Source organism: Pteropus vampyrus, unplaced genomic scaffold, assembly GCF_000151845.1.
Source record: "Pteropus vampyrus isolate Shadow unplaced genomic scaffold, Pvam_2.0 Scaffold2, whole genome shotgun sequence".
In the NCBI taxonomy this organism is placed as follows: domain Eukaryota; kingdom Metazoa; phylum Chordata; class Mammalia; order Chiroptera; family Pteropodidae; genus Pteropus; species Pteropus vampyrus.
Genome location: NW_011888783.1, coordinates 8,950,687 through 8,978,540, shown reverse-complemented (window position 1 = coordinate 8,978,540; position 27,854 = coordinate 8,950,687). Strand labels below are relative to the sequence as shown.

The 27,854-nt window shown below is 32.0% G+C and overlaps 1 protein-coding gene across 1 annotated transcript in view; it reads right to left on the bottom strand.

Annotated features, from left to right (window-relative positions):
- NCKAP1 (NCK associated protein 1) overlaps positions 1-27,854 on the bottom strand; it is a 77,067-nt gene that overhangs the window by 34,525 nt on the left and 14,688 nt on the right. Inside the window, exons 3-16 of the mRNA XM_011359942.1 lie at positions 25,471-25,563; positions 25,217-25,273; positions 24,364-24,506; positions 24,188-24,278; positions 21,817-21,954; positions 21,120-21,168; positions 18,622-18,778; positions 16,131-16,187; positions 13,850-13,946; positions 13,371-13,477; positions 12,830-12,962; positions 10,398-10,479; positions 7,970-8,028; positions 681-826 (exon numbers count right to left, since the gene is read on the bottom strand). Coding sequence (XP_011358244.1) covers positions 681-826; positions 7,970-8,028; positions 10,398-10,479; positions 12,830-12,962; positions 13,371-13,477; positions 13,850-13,946; positions 16,131-16,187; positions 18,622-18,778; positions 21,120-21,168; positions 21,817-21,954; positions 24,188-24,278; positions 24,364-24,506; positions 25,217-25,273; positions 25,471-25,563 — 1,409 coding nt within the window. The remainder of the gene's footprint in view (positions 1-680; positions 827-7,969; positions 8,029-10,397; positions 10,480-12,829; positions 12,963-13,370; positions 13,478-13,849; positions 13,947-16,130; positions 16,188-18,621; positions 18,779-21,119; positions 21,169-21,816; positions 21,955-24,187; positions 24,279-24,363; positions 24,507-25,216; positions 25,274-25,470; positions 25,564-27,854) is intronic.

The window sequence follows — 27,854 nt, the reverse complement described above, 5'->3', positions numbered from 1 at the left end:
GAAAAAAGACCAAGAAACAGACATACAGTTGATATTGTATAACTTTGGAGCCAGAATACTTGACTATGAATTCTGGCTCCATTGTTTACTAGTTTGATCATAATCAGGTTCATGTATTCATTCAAACATTTATTAAGTATCTACTATGTTAAACACTAAGGAAATGAAAACATGACCTTCTTCAAGGACATTATGTGGGAATAAAGGGGCAAACACTTGTAAACTATTAAGTGTAACTAAAGAATCTATGATAGAAAGGAGAGTGAAGCACAATGGAGGGAGCGGTCATCACATCATCACAATATTAATGTCTAATACTGTAGAGTGAAATTACTTGGATTTTATTTCCAACATTTACTCTATTTAACCCTGATCCACACTTTATTCCCCTTCATCTAATGATGCAAGAGGGCTTTAGACAATTTGAAGTGACTTTTTTTCACTTTCTCAAAAAAAGTGTAAAATAAATTCACACCAGAAAGAGTTGCTCTTAACAATTGAAAATAGACATAAAATCCCAACTTGGTCATTTTTTTGTTAGCAAGTTGTCTACTCTTCTCTTTATTCTTGAGTTTATTATTACTGAACTGTCTTAAGGACCATACTAATATTAAAAAGAAAAAAAAAATCAAGAAAGGTATCTTTGGATACTAAAATATTTAAAGAAGATTACAGCGTACCAAAATATGGAGAGATCTGATGTTTCCACCAACATTTCCACCAAGGAATCCACCATTTTTGTATGAAAAATTATTGTATTCATCATCTTTCCAAGTTCTCTGTGATCGGCAAGGCTAAGTGAAGCCTTGGAGACACTAGTATATGCCTATAAAAGTACAGTAAAAAAAAACAAAAGTAGTTTAATTATAGACCGATGAATTTAGTCTTGTCATTCTACAACACCCACTATTATAAAACAATTTATTGTGACACTGTATCAGTAACATCAGTTCTCTTATTAAAAGTTCTCTTATATAACCCAAATTTAAAATTCCTATCAAGAATTTCTTTAAATAAATAAACTGAAATACTACTGCCCATAAAACAGAATCTAATATTTGGTAATTGATCTTGAACCCCAAAGGAACTTAAGTTACAATATTGAAAGTATAAAACAATTAACTGTCATGCAAATCGTAGCGAAAAATTTTGAATCTAGTTTGAGAGAAAACATACATAGGAAACAATCAGATGAAAGTAAGTACTGTGCATTGACTCAGTGAGGTTTTAGATTATACTAAATCATTAAAAACTGGATAGTAAAATACACTGTACTAATTGATGGAGTCCAGAAAAGCACTGAAGATGGTAAATATTAGTGTACGCTGGTCAAAAAGATAGGATTTAACCAAAATCATCAGCACAGGTTGTAGGAAAAGAAATTCCACTACAGAGATACCAACTCACAGAGAGCAGAATGCTGTCCATGGATAGGGGGCATTCCAGAAGGACAAAGAACAAGAATGAAAGAGGTGCCTACAGAATTAATACTGTTCGCTATGGCTAGTTTGAGTACAAAGAAAAGAAGGGAAATAGTAAAAGAAGAGATTCCACCAGATCATGTAGACTCCTGTTTACTATGGTAAAGAATTTAAACTTTCAGTGGTGAACCACTGAAGGTTCTGTGTGATGGCCAACTGTTGTTTTAGAAAGGGAGAAATGGGGAAGGGAGGGTGGAAAGGGAACAAGAAAAAGATGTTAGGAGGCAGTGAAGGCAATAATCCAGACAGGATTATGATGGTCTGGTCTAGTGGGCTGGTTGTTTACAAGAGTTAAATCTTGGAAATAAGTAGATATGGTGGGCCACAGAAAAATTATGGATGATGGTCAGGGTTCTGGCTTTTGGGAGACATTCCTTCGGGCTCTAATGTGCACCCACACTTCATGTAGGATCTTGTATACCAAGAATGCAAGACCTAGACTACTCAGTATGGTTACTTAGGTCACTTCTCAGAGTTGCATTTGCAGCTACCAAACTTGAGGAATGAGGTAACATCTCCCTGTGCAACAAAGAGCAAGTAAGCTTCCTGTTGATGATAAAATGGAAGGTTCTTCAAACTCAGTGTTCCTTATCTGCAACACAAATCCACTGTATACATAGCATTCATCTGGGCCCCTCTGTACTACCCCTGTAGGACATGGAAGCAAGGAAAAAATAATGCATATATGCTGATGCTCATGCTGCTTCCTGTGCAGTGCATAACTAAGTTCTTTGTCTCTGATCCAGGAAACCTATGTCTTCTGCCAGTATCTATGAAAAAGCAAGACACTAAGTAATTATTACTTTGTAAGTAGGATAAAAATCAAATTTCACAGAGAAAGATAAATACCATATGATTTCACTTATACGCAGAATCTAAGGAACAAAAACAGAAACGAATCAAAAACAGACTCACAAATATAGTGGACAATTTGGTGACGGACAGAGGGGAGGAGCACTGCGGGGCTAGGAGAATGGGGTGAAGGGTTAAAGAAGTACAAATTAGTAGTTGATAGATGGTCATGGAGATGGCGAGCATAGCATAGGGAATGCAGTCAGCATTAATATGCTGGCTAGGTGGAGGACCAGGGGAGGGAGGGAGCGAGCAACTGGGGGGATCATTTTATGAACTATATAGATGTCTAACAAATGTACTGCATACTTGAAACTAAATAAAATAAATAAATTAAAAAAAAATCAAACCTCAGCCTACACAATGGCAAGGAGCTACTATATGAATGAAGTTAACCGTTCACTAAGAGACATCAGAGAGAAAACAGTTTTATATTTTGTTGTTTTTATCTGCTAGGAAAGGGAAAAGAATTAGTAATAATTCTTTCATTAATAATTCTTTCAATAATTCATCAGTAGTCTTCTGATGGCACGATATACTCTGGACATTTATCATACACTAAGTCCAAATGATGTTTGATAAACCTTTAATCAGCTTTAGAGTAGGAAGAGGAGCCAGCTGTGACCATGAGTTCAATAAGACTTCCACTAACTGACCTTCATTTTACAGATTCTAAATTAATGTATCACTGTGAAAGTAAGATGAATGGTGACAAAACGAGATAATTTAAAACACTCACTTGAAATGCTTGACGACAATGGAAGTACAAACATATTTTACTAAAAAAGAAAAATAGGTTTAAATAAAAGTGTAAGACATGAACAACCCAAATAAATTAGAAGACAGAAAGGAAGATAAATGAAAGAGTGACTGAAGATGCTTAAGGAACTAATGGAATACACATGGAAATGAGATGCCTTAGAAAGCAGAAAAAAAAGGACAGAGAATACATGTAGAGAGGAAGAACTCAAGACAAGAAAAGAGACAGAGAAAGATCAAAGTGATCCACAAATGACCAATGACCTTAGGATAAAAACTGGATAGCATTTCAGTGAAGGCACAAAGCATACTGTAAGTCTTCCAAAGGCATATTCGGTCCTGCTCCACTCAAAAACCACTGATAACAATGTAACTCTATACCTCTTCTCTGGCCATGGGGCTTATACCTAAGTACTCTTGTCTTTCTAACTAATCACTGATTAAAGCCAGATCATTCATCTCTTGTGAATATGTGCTCCTTCTTGCAGCAATACTTTACACTAAAGTCTCTTTATTTGCCCTTTCCTCATTGTTTGCCCCTTCCTCATTGTAAGCTAGTTTCCTATTCAAATTCTACCCATCTTTCAATGTCCAAGTAAAATGGTGCTTTCTCTATAAAGCCATTACTAGCAATTCCAATTTGAAAAAAGCTTTCTCCCTTCTGAGAAAACTGTAATTAATTGATAATGAAAACTGTAATTAATTGATAATGGACATCTTTTAACTTATTAATCTTTTAGATTTTCAACTGCTTTTTTTCATTATATTCTATGCCTTTATATCTCCATAGCAAAATTTATAAAGTCCTCAAAAGAGGAGCTGTACTCTTCTACAGATCACATAATACTGCTCAATATTTTATCTCCTGTATCCTATGATCTAGTTGGTAGGCTTGGAACCTTCGCTGTTGACCTTTTCATCATCTGTATGAACCTCCGGGATTCTGGACACTGCCTCTGACCTTTTACTTTTGCCCTTTTTCCCTAGAAAAGACTTCTCTGGTTTAGCTGTATGTCCCATTCTCTCCTTGGTATGCTGTGTCCTATAGTCACTAAAAAATAAGAGTCTATTATGCAGTAGGAAAGGGACTAAGTGGCTGTATGATCCAATCATGGTTAAGAGCAATGTTATCATTTAATCTGTGTCTTCAAAAAAGATATCTTGAGACCACAGACCCCTGTACCTCAGAATGTGACCTTATTTGGAAATAGGGTCCTTACAAAGGTAATTAACCTAAAATGAACTTTATCCAATATGACTGGTGTCTTTATAAAAGAAGAAATCTGGACACAGAGAGACGTATATTAGGAACACTATGTGAAGCGAAACAGGGAGAATGTCATTACAGAGATGCATTTCAAGTCAAGGAACAACAAGGATTGCCAGCAAACCACCAAGAGCTACGAGAAATGCAAGGAACAGATTTCCTTCCAGCCCTCAGAAGGCATCAACCCTGCTAACACCTTAATCTCAGACTTCTGGCCTCCAGAACTGTAAGACAATCACTTCTGTTGTTTAAGCCACTTAGTTTGTAGTACTTTGTTATGGCAACTCTAGGAAACTAATATACACATAGAATATATGAAATAATCAGACAGTGAGTGATGTTCTGATAAATATCTCATAAAAATTTTAAAATCTTACACAGGAATATATCAGTTCTGCTCACTCAAATGCTTTATATTCTGCCATATGACCAAATAAAGCTAAAATTCTCAAGTGAATCTTTTAAATAAGTTTAACAATCCTGGAAGTACTTCATAAGGGTTAATTTGAAATGTATCTAAATCTCTAAAATTTTCTAAAACCAAATACTGCTATGAGCACTCTCACAATCTGAAAACAGGAGACTGAAACAGTTTAAGCTTATGACAATAATTTTCAAAATTTTAAATGTGTATATCCTTTGGTGAAGCAATTCTACTTCTATTTTCCCTTTATAAGCTCTACTTCTGTGGTGTTTCATAGCTTATTTAAAAACCAAGAAATGCTAATTTCTAAACTTTGTTTTCAATAGAAAGAAAATAATCTATAATATGTTCACATTTAATATATGGTGTTTCAAGTTTTTTTCCCTAATCTCCCACTAACCAGGCTCTGTAACCTCAGGCAAGCTACGTAATTCTTGTAGCCTCATTTATAAAATTATCTCTAAAAATAGATGCTACAGAACACAAAACAAGAGAGAGAAAAGTATCAATGTATTTTGAGGTTAGAAGGAAAGAACCTAAGAAAAGCAAAAGCACTTTAGGGAAATAAGCAGATTGCCAGAAAAGTATGCTCTTCCTAGGAGTCCTTCCAGACACTATACTCGAAATCTCTTCCACAAACATGTTCAGCTTATATTTTCATGTTTTAACAAATAAAAATTTTATTTTTTTTAAACTGCAGAGCAGTATATAGTATAATCTCATTTACACGTTTAAACACCTAAAAGAATATAAACCAGTTATTAGAAGTAAGTATTTCTGGAGAATGAGACTAAGAAAAGTATAAACTTTCATTTTCTACTTTACCTGCAGACACTCCTACTTTTTGTAATAAGTATATAGTATTATTATTTTAAAATATATGTAGGTTTTAAATATGAAGTTATCAGAAACAGTGGGCTACAGTTTCTCCAAAATACTAGAAATATTTAAGGGGCAATTAAATTCTACCATTAATTTACATATATACAAAGATTTTAGGCTTGAATTTTAAAAGCCCTTGAAAATTATTTATGTGAGTCATATATTAAAAGAAAAAATTTAATTCCAGTATCTTATTAGTATTTATTTCTGCATTGCAGAAAAATGAAGGTTTTGGCACTAGATTAGGACATGATAAACTATAGCCTGTGAGCCAGCTGCTTGTTTTTATAAAGTTTTATTGGAATATAGCTATATCCATTTGTTATTGTCTACAGCTGCTCACACACTACAGTGGAAGAAGGGGGTACTAATGACAAAGACTATATGGCCACAAGCCTAAAGTTTTTATCAATTGGTTCTAGATTACAAATACCTTATCAAAAATGATTTTGTGCTTTCACTTTAGAATTAAATACTTGAAATCAAAATAATCAAGAGAGATACTGGGATTTAAACATCTGGACATTTTAAAATTATAATCTATTTTACTCAAAAAACCTTTTATATTGGCATAAGTTAGAATATATTTATCCGAGTTTAACAACTAGTATGTTTCTTCTATATACAACTCAAGAGTAAAGAAACAATCTGATTTAAAAATTGGACAGATGATCTAAACAGATATTTTTCCAAAGAAGACATACATTAATAGCAACAGGTACATAAAAAGGTGCTCAACATTACTAATCATCGAAGAAATGCATATCAAAATCAACTCACACCGATTAGAATGAGTAATATCAAAAACAAAAGCAATAGCAAGTGTTGACCATGTGGAGAAAAGGGAACCCTTGTGCATTACTGGTGGGGATGTAAATTGGTACAGTAGCTATGGAAAACAGTATGGAGGTTCCTTGAAAAATTAAGAACAGAATTCACCATACGACCCAGCAATTCTACTCCTAGGTATTTATCCGAAGGAAACAAAAACACTAGCTCATAAAGATATCTGCACTCTTACTATCAATGCAGCATTACTTATAATAGTCATCACGTGGAAACAACCTAAGTGTCCCCTGGTGGATAAATGGATAAAGAAGTTGACAGACACACACAATGCCTTCAAGGTCCATCCATGTTGCTGTAAATGACAGAATTTCCCTTTTTTAAAGCTGAATCATCCATTTGCAACAATATGGATAGGCCCTGAAGACATTATACTAACTAATTGTGAAACAAGTCAGAGAAAGACAAACTGCATGACCTCATTTATCACGTGGAATCTTAAAAAATAACAAAACAAAAAACAAAGACACTCAAAGATAAAGACAATGAATTGGTGGTTGCCAGAGGAAGGGAGCTGGGACTGGATGAAATGAGTAAAGGTGGTCAAAAGGTATAAATTTCCAGTAAGGTAAATCCTCAGGGTGCCATGCACAGCATGGTGACCACAGTTAATCACACTGTATAGCAGTCCTCTATTATGCACGGTTTCACCGTCTGGGTTTTCAGTTACCCATGGTCAACCATGGTCTGAAAATATTAAATAGAAAATTCCAGAATTAAACAATTCATAAGCTTTAAATTGTACACCATTCTATGTAGCATGACAAAATCTCAAACCATCCTACTTGGGATGTGAATCATCATTTTGTCCAGTGTATCCATGCTGCATAAAATACTACCCTCCCCTTAGTAACTCAGTAGCTGTCTTGACTATCAAACTGACTGTTGTGGTACCACAGTGCTTATGTTCAAGTAATCCTTATAAAAGCCTAACACTACCTCACAATGCCTGCTACATCATTCATCTCACTATGTCTCATCACATAGGCATTTTATCATCCCTCATCATCACAAAAAGGGTCTGTCCAGTACAATACGATATTTTGAGAGACCACATTCACAACTTTTATTAAAGTATACTGTTATAAATGTTCTATTATTATTATTGTCAATCTGTGTGCCTAATTTATAAATTAAACTTTATCATAAGTATGTACGTTTAGGAAAAAACATAGTATATACAGAGTATTATCCGTGTTATCAAGCATCCAGAGAGTCTTGGAACATATCTTCCAAGGAAAGGGGGGACCACTGTATTGTATATTCAAAAGTTGGTAAGATAGTAGATCTTAAAAGTTCTCATTACAAGAAAAATAAATTTGTAACTATGTATGGTGATAGATGTTAACTAGACCTATAGTGGTGATCATTTTGCAATATGTACATATATTGAATCATGTTATAAACATGAAACTAATACCAAAAGAATGGTAATGGAAATTATTAAATTATTCTTACCTGTAATCTGAACCAATCTAATCTCATTCCTCTGAAATCAAACACTTCTCCATCTTCAACTGTAACAGAAAAAAAAAAAAAAATTACAAAACCAATCAATGTTTTCACAAATCTATAATCACATTTCAAATTTTAAGAGCTAAGACAATTCCACTTCTGCGCATATACACAAAAGAATTGAAAGCAGGGTATGAAGAGATATTTTTGTACACTCACATTCACAGCAGTATTATTCTCAATAGCCAAAAGATATAAACAATCCAATGTTCCTCAACAGATAAACAAAATGTAGTTTATTATTGAGCCTTAAAAAAGGAAATTCTGACTAACACATCCTACAATATGGCTGAACCTTGAAGACATTACGCTAGTGAAATAAGTCAGGAACAAAAAGACAAATACTATACAATTCGATTCCACTTACATGAGGTGTTTAGTCGAACTCATAGAAGCAGAAAGTATAATGCCAGGGGCTGGGGGAAGGGAAATGGGGAGTTGCTATTTAACAGCTATAGTGTTTCAGTTTTGCCAGATGAAAAAGTTCTGGGGATTGGTTGTACAACCATGTGAAAATACTTAACACTACTAAACTGTCCCCTTAAAAATACAGTGAAATAATTCTCAAATCCTATAAAGATGATGTTAAAGGAGGCAGTTACGCCAAAAGAAATGTATAGACTTTTCTTCTTAACTATGATTCTCAGTGGAGCTAGAACAGAGCTTGAAGAATCCACTAGAAACTTTAGATAGCACAGTGAAGTCCCACAAAATAACTCTATATATAAACCAAATATCACCAGGCAAGTTTACAATAGTTTCATTACATAAGTGTGATAAAATAAATCTATTTATTACTCAGAAATTACAAAGGTTTCTGATACCTTTCACTTGAAGATTACAAAACTAAAACACCATATCAATATACTGGAATAAAGTATTCAAAAAATGGAGAGGCAGTCTAGTATATATCATCTTAACTTTTAAGACTGGCAGACCTAACTTAAAATTCCCATTCTAGTATTTACTACCTGTTAGAGTTTGGTCAAATCATGTTAAATAACTGAGAGCTTAACTCTCAAACCTTGAGTTTTCAAATCTGCCACAAAAAAAGTATTGACAGCTTTTAAAACTGATGCAGATTAATGGGATAACGTATATATAAAATGTCTACCACATATTAAACATTTTACCATGGTATTTATTATTGTCATAGGTAATGCTAGGATGAAATATACACCAGGGACTCTTTGGGAGGTTTTTCTGGACCAAATAGACACTTTTTATGATATGGGGAACTCTTGTTTTCTTACTTTTTTCCCCCCCCATTATAAAATGCTTTTTTCTCCTGCTACGAAATTTCAAGCTGTAATTCTTATGATTTTTATAAACATCATCACACACCCATTTTGGAAACTGGCTTCAGAGAGAACAAAGACAAAAGAGAACAGATTAAATATAATGGTCCCCCCTTATCTATGGTTTCACTTTCTGTAGTTGCAGTTACCCACAGTCAACCACAGTCCAAAGAAATTAAATGAAAAATGCCAGAAACATTCATTAAGTTTTAAATGCATGACGTTCTGAGTAGCATGATGCAACTAATACTGTCCCACTGGGTCCCATCCCAGATGTGAACTGTCTAGCATAGCCACACTGTATACAATAGTTAGTAACTTATCACCTGTCTCAGCTATCAGATCATCTGTTTTGGTATTACAGTGCTTGTGTTCAAATAACTCTTATTTTACTTAATAATGGCCCTAAAGCACAAGAGTAGTGACACTGGCAATTTAGATGTGTTGAAGAGAAGCCATAGAGTACGTTCTTTAATGAAAACGTGAGTACAGGAAAATAAGATATTTTGAGAGAGACCATATTCACATAACTTTTATTACACTATGTTGTTATAATTGTTCTATAATTACTATTGCTGTTAACCTCTTACTGTGCCTAAATTATAAATTAAACTTTATCACAGGTGTGTATGTATAGGAAAAACAGTAGTTGATCACTGAACATGGGTATGAATTGTGCTGATCCACTCATACAAATTTTTTTCAGTAAATATATATAGTACTGTAAGTGTATTTTTCCTTATTTTTTAAATAACATTTTCTTTTCTCTAGCTTATTTTAAGAATGCAGTATATAATATACATAACGTACAAAATATGTGCTAATTTAGTGTTTATGTTATTGGTAAGGCTTCCTGTCAACAGTAGACTATTAGTAGTAAAGTTCTGTAAAGGCAAAAGTTATACCTACATGAATGGACCTAGAGAGTACAACGCTAAGTGAAATAAGGGGGGACTACTGTATGTCTAAAAAATAAGTGAGTCTTTAAAAATTAACTGTCAAATCCTTTCCTTAATAATAAAATTTAAAAACTCAATTAGAGGAAAATATTTCATTTAGATAAGATTCATTACCTTGCTTTACACTTAGGGAAGTCATAGTGTTAACAAAAGAGGACATGATGATTGATTCATCTTCAGGGCAAACAGAAAGATTCTGAAAAGAAACAAAAAATAAGGTTAAAATCATCTAATTGGGAAACAATTCATAGGTCCATCAACTGGTGGATATATAAATAAACTGGTCTAGCCATACTATGGAATATTTTTCAGCAATAAACAAGAACAACGTGTTGATACGTATAATAACTTGGATGAAATCTCAAAAAACATTATGTTAGTTGAAATAAATCAAAACCAAATGATTATATGGTATATGATTTCATTGGTATGATTTTTTTTAAAGGCAAAAAGTGACAAAAAGCGGATGACTGGCTGTCAGGGTTGTCTAAGAGAGAATCAACTACAAAGATGCACAAGAAAACTAAGCATTAGACAGGTTCTACATCTTAACTGTTGTGGCGGTCACATGAATGTATATACAGTTGCCAAAATTCAAACAATACACTAAAAAGTGGTGAATTTTAATAAATGTAAATTATACCTTGACAAAATTAAGTCCAAAACAATTTCTCTCAAACTGGCTAAAAAATATTAAAATTTGATAAATTGCATCTGAAATGGAGGTTAATGTTTTTAAAAAGTGAATATTTAGCTCACGAACAGCATACTTTTCAAAACATTAAAACCTACACAACAATGTGAGTGTACATAATGTCACTATACTATACACTTAAAAAATAATTTAACCTATTACAATGAACAATATTAACAGGTCAATTTTAATTATAAATTTAAATGCTAGCAAATGGTTAAAAACACCAAGCATATACTTTATAAAAGAAAAGGTGGTAAAAAGCTCAGGCATACTGACTTCAAATACTGGCTCTGTTTGTTACTTACGAACTGCACAATACCGAGCAAGTTACATAAGGTCTTTTACCTTCAACAAATAACAACCAATCCTAAACTTAGAGTTATTGTACAGATGTAATAAAGTATATTGTCAATAATTTGACAATTATTAGTATTATTACTGCTACTGTTACAATTCTAGAAAAGTTAATTTTTTTTAGTATTGTTAACATACAGTTTACATAAAAGATACCAAAAGATATGGAATGACTTAAAATCGTTAACACTATAACATAAATATGTAAAATTTATTAATAAGTATCCACAAGCCACAGCAAGTTTCAAAATGACATGAAACCAGGAATCTGATTTACTTTTTAGATGGTGATAGCATGAGAGCCTCTGGTTTATCTGATAAGTAATTAGTATTTAAATACTATTACAGCAAAGTAATAACATTCTATGAATAAAAATCAGCTTTTGTATTCCTTTTTAAATGGACATTCTAAAAAGGAAGCATCTGAGCTCCATCTAGTGGACAAAATGAGAAATTTAGGATTTAGTTTAGGATAGTAACTTAGAACCTGTATGTAATTCAGGGTAAATAATTGCATGACATTTTTCATTTCTTATTTACATTTTTAGGTAGATTTTTAAAAAATAGGATTTTTTTGGTTACTTCAAAGTTTGGTTACTTCTCTGAAAAACCAGTTGTCGTAATATAGCCTTAATAATATTAGTCTTAATATAAAGAGAATTCATGATGTTCTTCCTTTATATTATGTTAGCTTATAGTAGTTTTTAGATGTCTGTGATTTTATAAAATGAAGCAAAATAAAATACTATTTTCCTTACAGTCCGGTTACTAGGGAAAAAATAGATGAAAAAGACCAAATAAATTGTGGAAAGCAAAAACAAAACAAAACCCTAAGACTAAAAATCAGTAGAGGAAAATCCAAATTGAAAATAAAATTAGGACATTTAATTAAATTAGGACATCTAGATGATTTTTTTTTAACTGGCCATTCTCTAATGCACTATGTAAAAAGATTTATCTCCTACTTTTCCTCTAATACTCAGTCATCAATTATATTTTTCCATCGTCTTTTCCTTATCTCCATAGCCACTATCCAAGTTCTGGTTCTCATCAGCTCTCACCTGTCTAATTTTTCTCCTAATCTCTCTACCTCCTCCCTTGGAATCCGACAACTCATCAACCACACTGAGCCAGGGTGATCTTTGCAAGTAGTAAATCTGATTTATGACCAACCTCTTTTGCAAGACCTTCTATAATTTAGTTATTGTACACCTCCATCTGCAAAGTAAAGAATCATTCCCTGCATTGCGTTCACTTTGAGCTTTGTACACACGTAAGCATAATGCCTATCACACTGGACTACAACTAAATGTTTTCTCCCCGCTGGACCTCTTTGACAAGATATGACCCCCTTGACAAAATATGACCATGACTTATTTAAATCTGTATCTCCACCACATGGTATAAGATTGTATTTTATAAATGCCTGTTGAGCAAACAAATCAATTACTAGAAAAAAGGGAAGGAACAAAAGGGAGAATGAGATAGTTTTTACCTGCACAAGCTCATTGAGAACAACAGCATCAAAGCCAGAAAGGTACTGCACATAATACCTCTGCATTACAGGTCCATATTTCCTGACATGTGCTCTAAGCTCTTCCATGTAAAATATTAATTCAGCAATGTGCCTTTTTAAAAAATAAAAAAAAAAATTTCAAAAAATAGTTACCTAGGAAAATGTGAAATACCTTTGTTATTACTACAATATTTTTCTTAGAAAAAGCACTGTTAAACATCTGATGTCAATTACTTCTTAAAATTACTACATATGAATAAAGAAATCATAGAAAGCAAAAAAAAAAAAAAAGAGCTAAGGCAAAAAAGCACTAGAAAGGAAAGCTCTAATTTTAAACTCAAGTTGACTTTGCATTCTAATTAATATCATCTAATGCTATATTACAAATATTCCTGTATTATGATAAATATGAAAAGCCCTAAAAAGAGTCTTTCAAAATAATTTTACTTCAAGTCCCCAAATTCCATAGCCCATAAATCAAAATACACAAGAAATAATTTTTTAAATGTTGCTAACTTACTTATCTATAAAGTCATCTGCACTCTTCTTTGGCATGTTATCTGCATGACGAAGTAGCCAGATAATTTCATCACGAGCAAAGGATAATGCCATAAAAACAAAAAGTGCCTAATAAAAAAAAAAAAATTGCTTACTCTCATGCAAAGATTAAAAACAAAACCTATTCATAATCTTTCTGTAAGTGAAAAGTCACTGGCAAGAACTGACAAAATCAAGTTCAAAAGACAGAAATGAGAAGACCAAAGAGAACTTAGAAGTATATATCAGGGAGAGCATACATATAAGAGGTGAGGAAAATGGGGAGGAAGGTGTGATGTATGAGTGTAAAGTCAGCAAATATTTATTTGTTCTCAGCTAAATAGAAAATCCTTTTATGCGGTCCTTGACTTAAATTTTAGTAAAATTTCAGAGAGAGAAAACTTATTTTTAAAAGTTCAATATGGCACACTTGTAGATGAAATAAGAATTAAAATCAATTACCTTGGGACCTAGCAAGCCAGGCTGATCAGAGAGGACAGTAGCCAATTCTTTCAGTGCAGACCTTAAAAACTTGCGTCTTTCTCTGTGCATTGAACCACTAAAGGAAAAGACACTATTAGAGTCTAGATGTTTCTGCTAAAATTATTGGAAATTAAATAACATCATTTTAAGGTCAACATCCAAAGCTTTTTTACAAAGCAGAAGCCTCTATGAATATCATCTTCTATGTGTCTATCATTAAATGACTTCCCAATCTTATATTTATCTTTGCCTTTCTTGTGCTGCTTTTGTAACCACGTTTATTGTTACTCTTCACCTATCAAAATCCTACCCAAACTTCAAGACTAATCCTACAAAAAGCATGTCCCAATATCCAGATGTCCATTTCTGAATAATTTCTGCAATTTTAGTACCATATAGCCTAGCATTTTATAAAGTGGACTGTGAAATCCTTGAAAGCAATCACTATCATATTGTATACATTTTTGTCACTTCCACATAGAAATCAATAAATACAACAATAAGTTTCTGAATATTCATAGCCTCGTTTAAGTATATTCCTATTAAATATATAAAACTGACTAAAGAGCTATGTTCAATAAAGAGATCAGGATGACAGCTATTTGGTACTCTTGTTCAAAAACTAAGATGAGAAAAGAAAAAAATAATCATAAATATTCATATACTAGATATTTTAAAAATAAAATGCAAAATAGAAAAAATTAATTGACATGCTAACATGGGGGAAAAATCACATAGCGTTCTAAATATTCTAACTCATACTATGCAAAATACACATTGCTCCAATTGTTTTAAAATTTATATAGGTGCAAAAAATAAATGGCCACACACACATACATACATGATGTATATACCAAAAAAAAAACCAAAAAACAAAAAAACCAAGTATAAGAAATATACAATACCAGTTATTTAGCTTTGATACAGATTAGTTTTAGAAGACAGAGTAAAATCCAATTCTGCCTATGTGACCTTAGGTTCCACCTCTCTTAAGTTTCAGCCTCTCATCTACAAAACAGGGATGATGACACCTGCCTCAGATAATACGTTTCATAAGCCTCATGTATAGTACACTTCTACAGTGTTATTTTAATTCCAATGACAAGTTCTTTTTATCTGACAATAATAAAGTCTTCTGAGTAATTTTGAAGAAGAAAGTAGGCAAATGTTATCTTGACTATTTTACTACACAGGGTTAACTACAAGGTTTCTGTGGTGTTTTAACATTGAGAGGAAGTATCTATACTATGCCTGGAACATGGTAATGAGTAACAGAAATTACTACCGATTAATTTTTATGATTACTTTATGTAATAAGTAAAAGAAATAAAAACACCTTACTTTTAAAAGATCTTTATAAAAAATAACTATAACCCCATATACTTGTCTACAATAAGGTCCATCCCATGAAGAAGTGATAATCATATGTATTCCTATAGTCAGGAAAGGAATTCTAACACTCCTAAGTATGTTATTTATACCAGAGAATGATTTTTTAATAATATAATCACTTCATTTAAGTGGAAAAAAAAAAATTCATGAGGAAATCATATAGCACAGATAGCAACGAATAAAGATGGTTTAAATCCCCAATATCCATTCTACAGCTTAAAACTAAATTCTAAAACTTCCTGTGGTTTTATATTTTCCATCTATGGCAATGGTGCTCATCTTCTTTGTGCCTTATAGAAATACTGATGGATCAGATATCTCTACATTACCTAGACTCAGTGGAGAAAATATTCACAAGTATGTCATATACTTAACAATTAAGATGAAGTATCAAATTATTTATAATTATTCCATGAGAAAATTGAAAAATTATTCAATTTTTAAAAATACATTAATTTCTAATTTTAAGTTATCTATATATCTACTAATATAAATATGTTAAAAACTGAAAAACAAACTTTGAAAAATAAACTCTATTTGGAAAAGTATGAAAATATGTCAATTTTCATGAAGAAGTACAAAAATCATCACAATTTGTAAAGTATTGGCAAGGGAGAAGAGTGGCAGTAAGAGACCTGAATGATAACCTAAAATAAAAGTTCTTTGTTTTGTACTTCCTTAGAGCATTTTTATCAACACTTTTAGAATATTTAAAATTTTCTGCACTAACTCCAAGGTTACCAGATACTTATATAATCTCACTTTGCCTACCACCACACTTTGCACACTATTAATCTGCACTCATTTCAACAAAATAATGCTTTAAAAAATTCCTGATTTAACTACCACAGATAAGAGAACTACTTACGCATGCGACACAGCTGCCTCTTTGCATTCTCTTATGTCATTAATACGCTTATTATAGCTATGTGCAAAAAAAAAAAGAACCATATTAATCTTAATTTTATCAATAAGTCAAAATAAGTTAGTCAAATACTAAGTCAATTAAAAATGACATATTATTAACAGGAAAACCTGGCCCTCAAACTGAAAAGGCATGAGGAAGAGGTCTACCCACATCCTTTCCTAGAACCTTAAGTACCCAGTCAAGTCCTCCTAGAAAAATCTTATATTACTCCAACAATAAAATTAAACTTCACAATGTAAATTCTTAATTTGTTAAATATACTTCCTTAAGCCCCAATAGAGACTTTAAAATTATACTTCTGATAAAATTAATAGTGATTTCCAAAAATTTAAAGTGTCAACAAAGCCATTCTGACTTTTTAACTTCTGACCTATATTGCTATCCCATAAGCATTAGAAAAATTCTGAAAAGGCATATACTAGTGATCAATACTCGCAACTGTTTAGGGACCAGGGGCTTTATGGTGGAGAAAATGGGAGCAGGAAAGCATTTGTCTCCTTTAAAAGAATCAGAACACCAACAACCAGTTTAAAGGTGCCATCTGAAAAATAAATGCTAATAAAAGTTAATTTCATAAATACTAGATACAAAAATTAAAAATTCTTAAAATGTTAAGGAAAACCCACTTAATAACAGGAACTCCACCTTCTAAATTAAATACTCTAGGATTTATGTGTTCTTTGAGCAGATGTCCAAAATATACTAACTCTGTAATCACTCCCCTCTATAATTAATAAGCTTTCATATCTATGGCCTGACTTGTAATTACTATAATTCACATTTAAATTAGATTGATCACTCACTAATAAAGAAAAAATTAAAAACTTCTTGACTTCAAATATAGAAATACTTACAACGGTAAATTTATCATATAAAAAAGCCTAACAAAAAGACAATTGGTTTCACGGTACCATTAAACTTACTTGTACCATACATAAGCTTGCTCAACATATATAGACAACCTGGTTCTAAACGTTTATATATATTTAAATATGATTCCATAGAGAGGTTGTCAATATGCTAAGATATCATACAAGTTTCATGATTTTCAATCTCAACTGGAAAATGACAAAGCCCCTATAATATAGGATATTTCCAGGTACTCCACCATCTAAAATAAGAGCCAAATTAAGAGCTGAAAAGTACATAGGGTACTGTTTCTCATATTATGACTATGAAACTACCTGCCTGAGAATATCAGAATCACCTATGGAAACAGAAATCAGAATAGCTGTTCACTTGAAAGAAGCTGATGAGAGGGGGACCAGGGGTGGCAGTACTGACCAGAAAGAAGAGGCACAAAATATCCATTTTCTGGGTATAATGGAATTGCTCTGTCTTGATCTAAGAAGTCACCTAGCATATTCACATGTAAAGTCATTGAGCTTTACATCTAAAATTTGTGCACTTTTCTGTGCATAAATTTTACCTCAATAAATAACTGGGAGTGGGACAGACTCTTTTAACCTTTCCCAGACACCGAGAGAGCAGATACAGGAGGTTTGGGATGATGCCCAGGAAGCTAAATTTTAGTTCACGCCCCAGGGTAATTCTTATGTGCACTAAAATCTGAGACATACTGGCTTACATTGTTAGTGTTAAACAGTTTATTTTTCTTTTTTAATAACTAATAGACACTTTATTTTATCTCAGTTTCATTAGGACATTACTAAATTGGATATGAAATAAATGCAGGTAGATTTAATTCCTATCTGAAGCTAATAAGCCCAACATAATTATTTAACACTTTAAGGTACAGAGGATCCCAGGATATTTTAGATTCTCTTAACTTCAAAAGACTTCTTACGTGCTACCAAGTCTGAGCTCAATTTGGCTTTTATATATTGTCTTCAGAACTTCATGTAGAAAGAAATGAAGGCATTCAAAATTTCAAATAACAAATTTTTGATAATTATTTGCTTTACTGGAAGTGAATATAGTTGAGTCACTTGGAATACCTTTCTATTAAAAGGAAACATGATATTCTATATGCAGTGGTCTGAATTCTGTAATTATTACAACTAATTTAATAAAATATTTTTGATTGATTCATATACTTTTACAAATACACTGTATTCTAAAATAGCACTTCGAAAAAGTTCAAAATTCTAAAATGTATACGGTGCTTTTAGTAATATTTATATCTGAAACCATATTATGATTTGCAAGAAGACATATCTTCTTTCTCCTAGAATACAAGTTTTGAAAAGGCAGGAACACTAGGTATTTTAATCTGTGAAGTTACTTGTAAAATATATGAACACTACCATATTAGGATGATTGTTAAAAACGACTTGCTGCTACTGGGAAAATGGTATAGGCTGTATCCTATTGCATGATATGACCCTTCTCTAGTCCAAAAACTTCAATAAAAATAATCCACTCATTACCCTTCTCTAAAGACAAAAGAAACTGAAAATAGAAAACATACCCTCGTATGTTTACAAATAAGTCTTCTGCAGCTTTGTGAATGTGGAAAACTTCGTCCCGAAAGAGAGAGAGGCAAGAGCTACTCTGAAGAGCTAGCTTCCAAAGGTTCAGTGCTGTTGCATCAGTATTTAGGATCCCATGGCACAAAATAAAGCCGACTTTAAATAAAAAGAAAAGTAAGTACAAATATAAAAGTATTAAAAAGTTAAGTTCTTTCAGTTACAGGGTAGCTTTTCAAAATTATAGAAACAAACAGAATCACTAATTTGAGGCTTTTAAGTGACAGGTAATTTCACATATATACAAGATGACAAATACTGTATGTTTCTCTATTCTGCAAAATCCACTATGAATTAAAGCACATTCATTTGTAATAGAATCACAAAAGATAATTTAAAATAGACTGCCGAAGATGAGGAGGATGGTTTATGAAACCACACATTAACCTCTTTTCCCTACCAAGGTCCCAGTGAAAAGACAGAAAAATTTTTTTTAATTTTAGGCCATAAAAATGTTAGAGAACAAGACTGAAGACTAGTACTAGACAAGAAAGTTAGAGAAAATCTTTGTAATCTCAAACTCCAGAGATAAAAAGAGATCTTTCTCAGTGAGTCTTCTGAGTTCAACCAACAGAGCAAGAATAAAGCCTTAAAAGAACATAAGGAAAAATTGTTTTATAATTGCATTCCAAAATACCTGGGTCCTCAATATTCTTGGAAAAATTGTTTTATAATTGCATTCCAAATACCTGGGTCCTCAATAACTCTTGGCTATAATCTATAATTATAAGCTATAATCTAGACCAGTAATCCCCAAACTTTACCTTGTGTCAAAATCAGCAGGAAGGCTTATTATTATTAAATCACAGATTGCTGGAATTTATCCACAGAGTTTCTGGTTTAGTAGGTTTAGGAGAGAGATCAAGATTCTGCATATCTAAGAAGTTTCTATTTGATACTTCCAGTCCAGGGACCACACTTTGAACTAATCTAGAGAAAATGCCTAAGAAAATTGACCATCTTTTGTAAAAACGGCCTAGTGGAGAAATCAGGGTCAAAAAGAGAAGTGCCGAGTTTGAGGTAACTCTTTACCTTTATATTAACTCTACTCAAGATTCAAATACATGAAAGCAGCACAACTCAGAGGAAGGCTTCCCTTGCTTTGGCAACTTGGTTATCCAAATCTGTCTGCCTTCTCCATGATCACATATCCTCCATTAGGGTAGCCTGCCTTCCTACCCACCTCCCTGGTCATTATAAGAAGCCCTAGAAGGAACATTCCCATTTAAAGTAAAGAAGTGGGGGAGAAATAGTGCTATGTAACTCTAGACGTCACCCATGCCACCTAACTTTACTAATCTCTCAGTTCTTCAGACATACATCCATAAACATAAAACAACCAAGAATCATTATACATTTGAGCAAACTCAATACTTCAAATGCTGTGTTTCCGAACTGACTAACAGACAAAACATGAAAATTTTAACTATCATTATAGAAAATATAAATGAACCTGATCAATGTAAAAATTATAAAAAATGGCTAAGGGAAGAGAGTATGTGCTAAATTTTACCTTTCATAAGAATAACAGTGCTATTCAAAGTTCCAATGATTAATGAGATTAAACAGAGAAACTGAAGAGTATTTAGAAACTTTCATAAAAATTTGAGGGATTTATGAATAGAAACTGAATAGTAACCTAATTGTTGAATTAAATCTAATAATTTAATATGTGGCCTTTTACTTTGTCTTTGCTTATTACTTTATTTCTGGTAATTCTAGTATTCATTTCCATTGTATTTTATCAAAGTATCAATCCAAAAAACAATAAAAAAGAAAAACTAGTCTTTTACTTTAATTTGAAAAACACTAATAAAAAGTCAGCATAAAATATCTAAAAGTTAATAAATAAGAAATAAGAATTCTAAGAATTAAAAAACATAAACCACTCAAAATTACTCCCTTTTGCCAATGGACTTGGGAGTGGTACAAGGAATTACATTATAGCACTTCTCATTTTGTATTATATCTGTGTGTCTCTGTGTCTATTTCCCCCCATGGTTTATAAAGTTCTTAGGGGCAGAAACTAGTAGTAATTTTATCCTCCCTGCATCTAACAAATTGCCAAACATATGAGTCATTTAGTATATGTACTGAAGTTAATTAATACCTAAAACCGTAACTGAATAAATGCAATATTTAAAAAAATCATTAAAAACAAAACAAAATTTAGTTTGACAGCTTTGTTGAGAGATAACCTAGACTATGAGCCTTGGAGCTCTAGCCTGGGTTCTTACTTTGTCACTTACCAGCTATGTGGACTAAGCTTTAGATTTCTCAGCTATAAAACAGATCATTTACCCTGACAGAGTCAGTATGAAGCCAAGAGTGAGGTAATGCACATAGAAGGCTCAGCATAGAAGTAATACATGTTACCTGTTATTTTTCTCTAAAACTTAAAACCTGAGGGGTAATGACAAAACTAACCAATTTTACTTACAGATAATCCATTTTTCCATTGCATCCAGAGAGAGATATTCACAAGGCATCTTAAAAACAGAAAATATACATTTGTGGTTAAAAGAAATTCTTTAAAAAAAAACCTGTATTGAGTCTGTCTCCTTCTGACTCCTGAGAATTCTTACTACTTAATTCTTGGTTCAAATACCACCACAACAAATTTGAGAAGTTGGATAAAAGTTTTATAACCTATATTTAAACTTGCTGTCCATAAAAGACAATGAGAGCTGTGCTTCTTTCATATTTACACACTTTAAACTCTTTCTTTAAAAAATACTGTTGCTAAATCATAGTCAATTTGATAACTGACAACTTCCAAATTTCCCAAGTCTATTTCAGAGTTTTCAGTATTCCAAAGGATAAAATTTTAGTCAAGTTAAAAAAGTTTTATGTACAGGGATGCTCGTTGTCTCACCCAAATCAGTAATTATGCGTGTGTACTCTCCATATGCATAAAATTGATGTTCATATGCAAAGAGAAAAGACTGAAAATATAACATCATTTTATAATGATTTTCTCTAGTTAGTAAGATTTGAGGTGATTTTTGTTTTCCTACTGAGCATTTTACAATAAACTTCACTAGAAGAAATATTGCATCAGAACTGCTTAATTGATACTTTTTTTTAAAAAATCAATTTTGCTACTTTCATTCAAAAGGAGAAAAACAGAACCATACGGTGTCCGACTGTGCAGGATTAAGCATTGTACTGGGTGCACTGATGAGACTCAATAATTGGGCATTCCTCCACTGGTCAGCTGAAAGATTCCTTCGAGGATATACCATCTGAAGAGAAATGAGTGCATCTGAAAGAGACTAATTAAAATAGGAAAAAAGAAAGTTGAGGAATAAAAATGGTTTGTTTCCTCTTCCATTCAAATTCCAGTTACAACTGCTTTATGTTTTTAACTGTACCATCTTAAAACAACAGAGCCTAATTACAGCTATGTTCCACATACTATCTGAGGTGGGTCCCGAAAACTATCATCTATTTTATTTTTTTAATTTCATATAAGCTATATAGCTTTTGCATTCCTGGGCAAGAGCTTAGCTCAGGAAGTCATATTATTTTCTTAAAGGTTAAAATGTTTGGTAATCTTAGGATCTTTATTTCAAAAGGGATAAAGAGCCTAGTGTCATACTTCTGTGAATCATTTACTCTGATAGTACTCACTGGAAAGAAGACACAAGGGTTTTATGACTTATTGAGCTCAACATGTTTCATATTTCTCCAAGAATGCCTTATAAAAATAATCCACAGTATCATTAATAAATAACTTCTATTTGCCATTTGGCCTATTAACACAGCTTTATCATTGAGGTATTTAATGTTTCATCTCACCTTCTTGCTTGCTTTTAACATTCTTTGCTATTATTCATCTCTGCTTCCTAAAAATTTTGTACAGAGTGAATCTTTAATCTGGCTGCTCATAAATTGCCAGGGGAGCTTGTTCTGATTACAGAATACGGGGCTCCACCTGAAACCAGAATCCCTGGGAATAGAACCCAGGACTCTATTTTTATTATACTCTACCAAGTGATTCAATATGTTTTTTAAATTAATAAAATTGAAATTAATTTATTTTTAACAAATCCTAGCAAACACATGATACATTCAGATACCATAGAGCATCAGAAAAATCATGATTAGGAAATAACTGGTCTAATCCAAATGGTCAATTCTACTCAAGTAATTATTAATAGTCTAGTATATGCTAATGACTATGGAGAACTTAAAAAAAGAGATCCAACAGCCTTTAAGGAAATTTCCATCACCTAAGTGGAAAAAAAGAACCAAAGCTAAAGTGGCTAAATAAAAACAAGGCCATACATGACTGGTGAAAAGTCAGAAATGCAGTCAGAGAAAATAGGAGAGAAGTAACAGAAGACAGTTTTAGGTAAGGAAAAAGCACTATCAAAATCAGATAGACAGATGGCTATGATATACTCTGTACTTTGAGAAATCCTTACATTTTCATATACAATACAGGTATTTATTTCAAAACTGATGTCATCCACTAGCCTATTTCAAACTAATGATTCAACTAATTCCAAGATATCAAACCTATACAAATTTGTGGGTCCAACACAGCTATGCAAAGAAAATAAACTAGAAACACATCTTCAGATTTTTCATGAGTAAGATAACTGAAGGAAAATTCTTGATGTTAACTATGTATCAAAAAGAGCATAGATTCGTACAAAATACTGTATTATTAAAAATTTTATCAACTTTCGAAGAGAACAACAGACCAAAATACTATTATCCTGGGATTCAGTTCTGGTTCTGCAACTTTTGCTGTCAAATGGCTTGTCGTTTCACTTCTCTAGCCCTCAATTTCCTTATCTATAAATAATAAAGATGTATGAAATACCTATTAATTTTCTTGATGTGCTTAGGAACTATGGTTCTTCAAATGAGTCCTTGCAGAGAAGCCATAATGGCAAGGCTCCTTAGAACCAAAATTATCTCATTAAGAACTATTTTTTTAATATATCATAAAAAAGATACTCCAAATTCTTTTCATAAAACTGTAATTTTTTTCTCATTAAGAGGGTATATTATAATAATATAGCTAAAACCTATCGAATACTATGTATCTAAATACTTTTAATGAGGTAACATATTTAATCCTTGTAATAATCATATAAGGTAGGTACTATTATTATTCCATTTTTACAGATAAAACTAATGTAGAGTGAAGTTCGTTAACTAACTTGCCCAATATTACAGAGTAATTACACAGTTAGTAAAGTTGGGATTAGCACCCAGGCAGTCTGGTATGATAGGAGACATTCTCAGATACCAAACTTTATTACCTCTACATACTATATTGAACCTAAAAATTATAATGGATCAATCTATTCCTCTGTCTCAATATAGTATTTGGAAATAACTAGTTCTTTTGTTCATAATTAGATAAAATCATGAATGCCTACTATTCATGTCCCATTATAATTTTTTCCTAAAAGAAGTTTATCAATCTAACTATCCACATGTAAGCTATCCCACATGTCTATTAAAGCACATCTAAAAATCAGCTCTTACCTTGCTATGGGGTACGAATTCTTCCATCATCTTCTTTAAAGGGTTTTCATAATCCACAATCATCTGACCAAGGCGTGGGTATTCTCGGTCACTTAAAATTAAGACATGCCAAATTTCAATGAGTCATAAGCCATCAAACTGAAAATTTCACAGAGATTTTTATAACATAGGTCTACCTTGCTCCATGGGTCATTTCATGAGCGTAGTTGTACAATCCAATGATTGCCTTCCTTTCTTCAATTCGAGACAGCAGTATCATTAGTGTTGTATAAGTTATGATCAAATCTAAGTAGTTCTTTGTTAAATCAAAGTTTACAGTCTAGAAAAACACACATCAATTTTAACTCATTATTTCACAAACTTTTAAACATGTGTGTACACACACATATCTTCATGGCAGTTACTGAAAGCTAATAATTTTCTAGTTATTTATTTTATCACCATTTCTGAAATTCTAATTATTTTCACTAAAAGCATGTCTAAAATTTGGGAGTTACAAATAAAGTTTTATGTTTATGAAACAATTTCATGGATGAAAAGGAGTTTGTAATCATCCTATTCAAACTGATAACAGTTTATAAGGATAACCAAACACAGATAATAAGAATCACTGGTGCCAATCTCACTAAGAAAAAGGAATGCTAAAAAAGAAAATAAAAAGGTTCATCATTAAGTCAATAAGACATTTTTCACTTTGACCTCCTATATTTAAAAATCATCTTACTGAGAAATATTCTATCTAATACGCCTTTTACAGGAAAAAATATTATCCATTTAACTTTTCTTAATGGGGCCTATTATAAAATACTGAAATTAACGACTATTTCCAATATGTACTAGACTTATATTCAGAGACAGATAAACTAAGTAAAAAGAGAGAATACATTTTAACTCCTTACTTAAAAAACAACTACAAAACAAGACAAATTAACAATGCTTAATAAACTTTCTCTATAGAAAATCACTCGGTCCCCTTAGTTTACTAGAAACAGAGAAGAAATTGGAAAATCTTCTGAAAATAATACTTACAATATCAAAGAAGACTTGGCAAACATCAATAGTATTCAGCAATTCACAAACATGGTCCTGAAAATAAAAGTTTATTTTAATCTTTTACCAATATAAATAATATTAAATTCAGAAAATACATGCAAATCAAATGTATCTTAAAATATAGTTCTAGAAGGATTCTAATTTTATTATCTATTAGAAAGCAACTTGTACAATGAACAAATAGCAAATCTACCTCTGAAATGTTAAATTTTATATATTAAAAAACATACCTTAAATTCCATAACATCTACAAATGTGAAGTAATACAATGCCAGATTTTTCAGAATCTCTGATTTTTCTTTCTGGAGTTGTGCAAGCTGTTGCTGTTAAAACAAAATTAGAATGTACTGTTCACTGAGAATAAAAATATTTAATTTTACTACAAACTACCTTCTTCTACGACTGCTATATGAAAGCACAAGCTTTTAGAACAATATTTCTAGATGATTAAGGCTTTTTTAAAAAAACCAAACTACTTGAGACAGCAACTGCTAATAGTGATCAGCAACTGACAGTGAGGCTATAAAACGAATCAAAGCAGATTAGTACCAAACTGTACTACTATTAAGGAAAATTGAAACATGTTAGGAAAAACTAATTTTCAAATGAACTCTTAAAAAAATTAAAAACAACTCATGAGCATGACATTACTTGAAGTGAGAGAAAAGATGAAAAACATTATAACTTACACTACAAAAAACAATATGCTTTATAAATTTGTAACTTACCAAAAAGAACATCCAGGCAAAGCCACGTTACGCATGCAAAATAAAATGTAGATACAAACATAAAATACAGTAACGGTTCCCTGACCAGATCCACAAACATAATAATACATTAAACAAAAGCAAAACCACAACAAAAAAGAAATGAGAAAGAAGCAAAACCAGAGTTAAGACACTGGTAAACATGAAAGAAGGAAATGTGAATACAAAAGACAAATATTATTTCAATCAATTATATTATTATATTTACAAGTTCTAAATTTTCTTTTTAAAACTATTAATATAAATTCTGAAAGAATCCAGCCACATCTAATGCCCTATATCATAAGACTGCCAGAATTCCAATAAAACATTTGGAACCTTGACACCGAATGTCTACAGAAAAGCAACTTCCACATCATTTGGGAGCTTGTTAGAAAAGAATCTCAGGCCCACCTCAGACCTATTGAATCAGAATCTGCCTTTTTAACAAGATACTCAGGTGATCTGGATGCACATTAAATGTCTGAGAATCACTTATCTAGAACATAAGATGAGCAAATATGGGAAAGTGGTTCAAAATATTAAACTTGCTCTCAAAGCTCACTGATTTTGAGGGCCTCTTACAGTTCTTACTTACACTTACACGGGGGGTTGGGAAGAGAGGTGCCTCTATATATAACTGCATTAAACCATGATAAAAGCCAGAAAATTTACAGCAGTGAGCATAACATCAAGAGAAGAGTCTGGTAGACCAAACTATTACCAGGTAAAGTACCCTAAATATTGCAGTCCTTGAAGATATTTAAAGAAGTAATTGTGTCTGAAAACTATGTGTAAATGAAGTATGTCATTTCTGCCAAACAAATTAAGACATATACTTACAGTGATGTGTAAATGTTTTTAGCTTTATTTATAAAAGTAGCTGAATTTATTTTGAGCAGTATCTATTTCAAAACAAATGTTCATATGTACACTTTGAATCATTACCACTCATACCATCAAAAGATACTTATTTAAAAATGATTCTATTTCATCAAATTATACTACCTTTACCTTGTTCAACATTAAACATTTACGATTAATGTCTTAGTCCTTTTTTTCCTTTTCAGTACTTTAAGTTTGCATTTTAAAAAATAAATGGTGAAAGTAGACTGATAATAATAGGATAAGAAGCAAGAGTATAATTTGGTTGCTACAGGGCTTAATTATTAATAGTGCCTCCTTTCAACTGCAGTGTCCTAGTTTGAACAAAACAATGACATCATTTTATTATGATCTTTAATGATTTTTTTATACAAACTCTCATTTTACATATTAAGAACTTAATGCCCACAGAACTTAAAAGAAGCTTCCCAAAGTTATATAACTACTTAATGACAAGGTCAGGATTGGAAATCTCCTAATAAAATGTTCTACCATTCTACATGCCCACCATCTCCCTTTTTAGTAACAAAATCTCATTATGGTCTAAATACATTCAATTTTATTCCCCCCCAAAATCATATAGCTAAAAAATTTATTGAACAGATATCTGAATTCAAAATAATTAGTCATGTTTTCAAGGCCCTACACAACTTGGCTCTAATTTACCTTTCCTATCAAAATTTCCCCTATACCCATTCACACACACTACACAGTAGCCCAAACTATTCACTATTTTTCTACACACATCTCATGTTTTATTTACTGTTACCTTTACTGAGATGTCCTAATTCTACCACTTATACATATTCAAATTCCCTGTCTCCTAAACCACTTAATTTAAATGCTAACCCCAATTTCAAGGAAACAATTTGATTGAACTTCTTCCCTGAATATAAATAACATCTCCCTCCTCAAAATGCACATAATTTCACTCTGTAGCATGACAATCTCCAAAACTATAAGATAGTGTGCCAAACTCAATT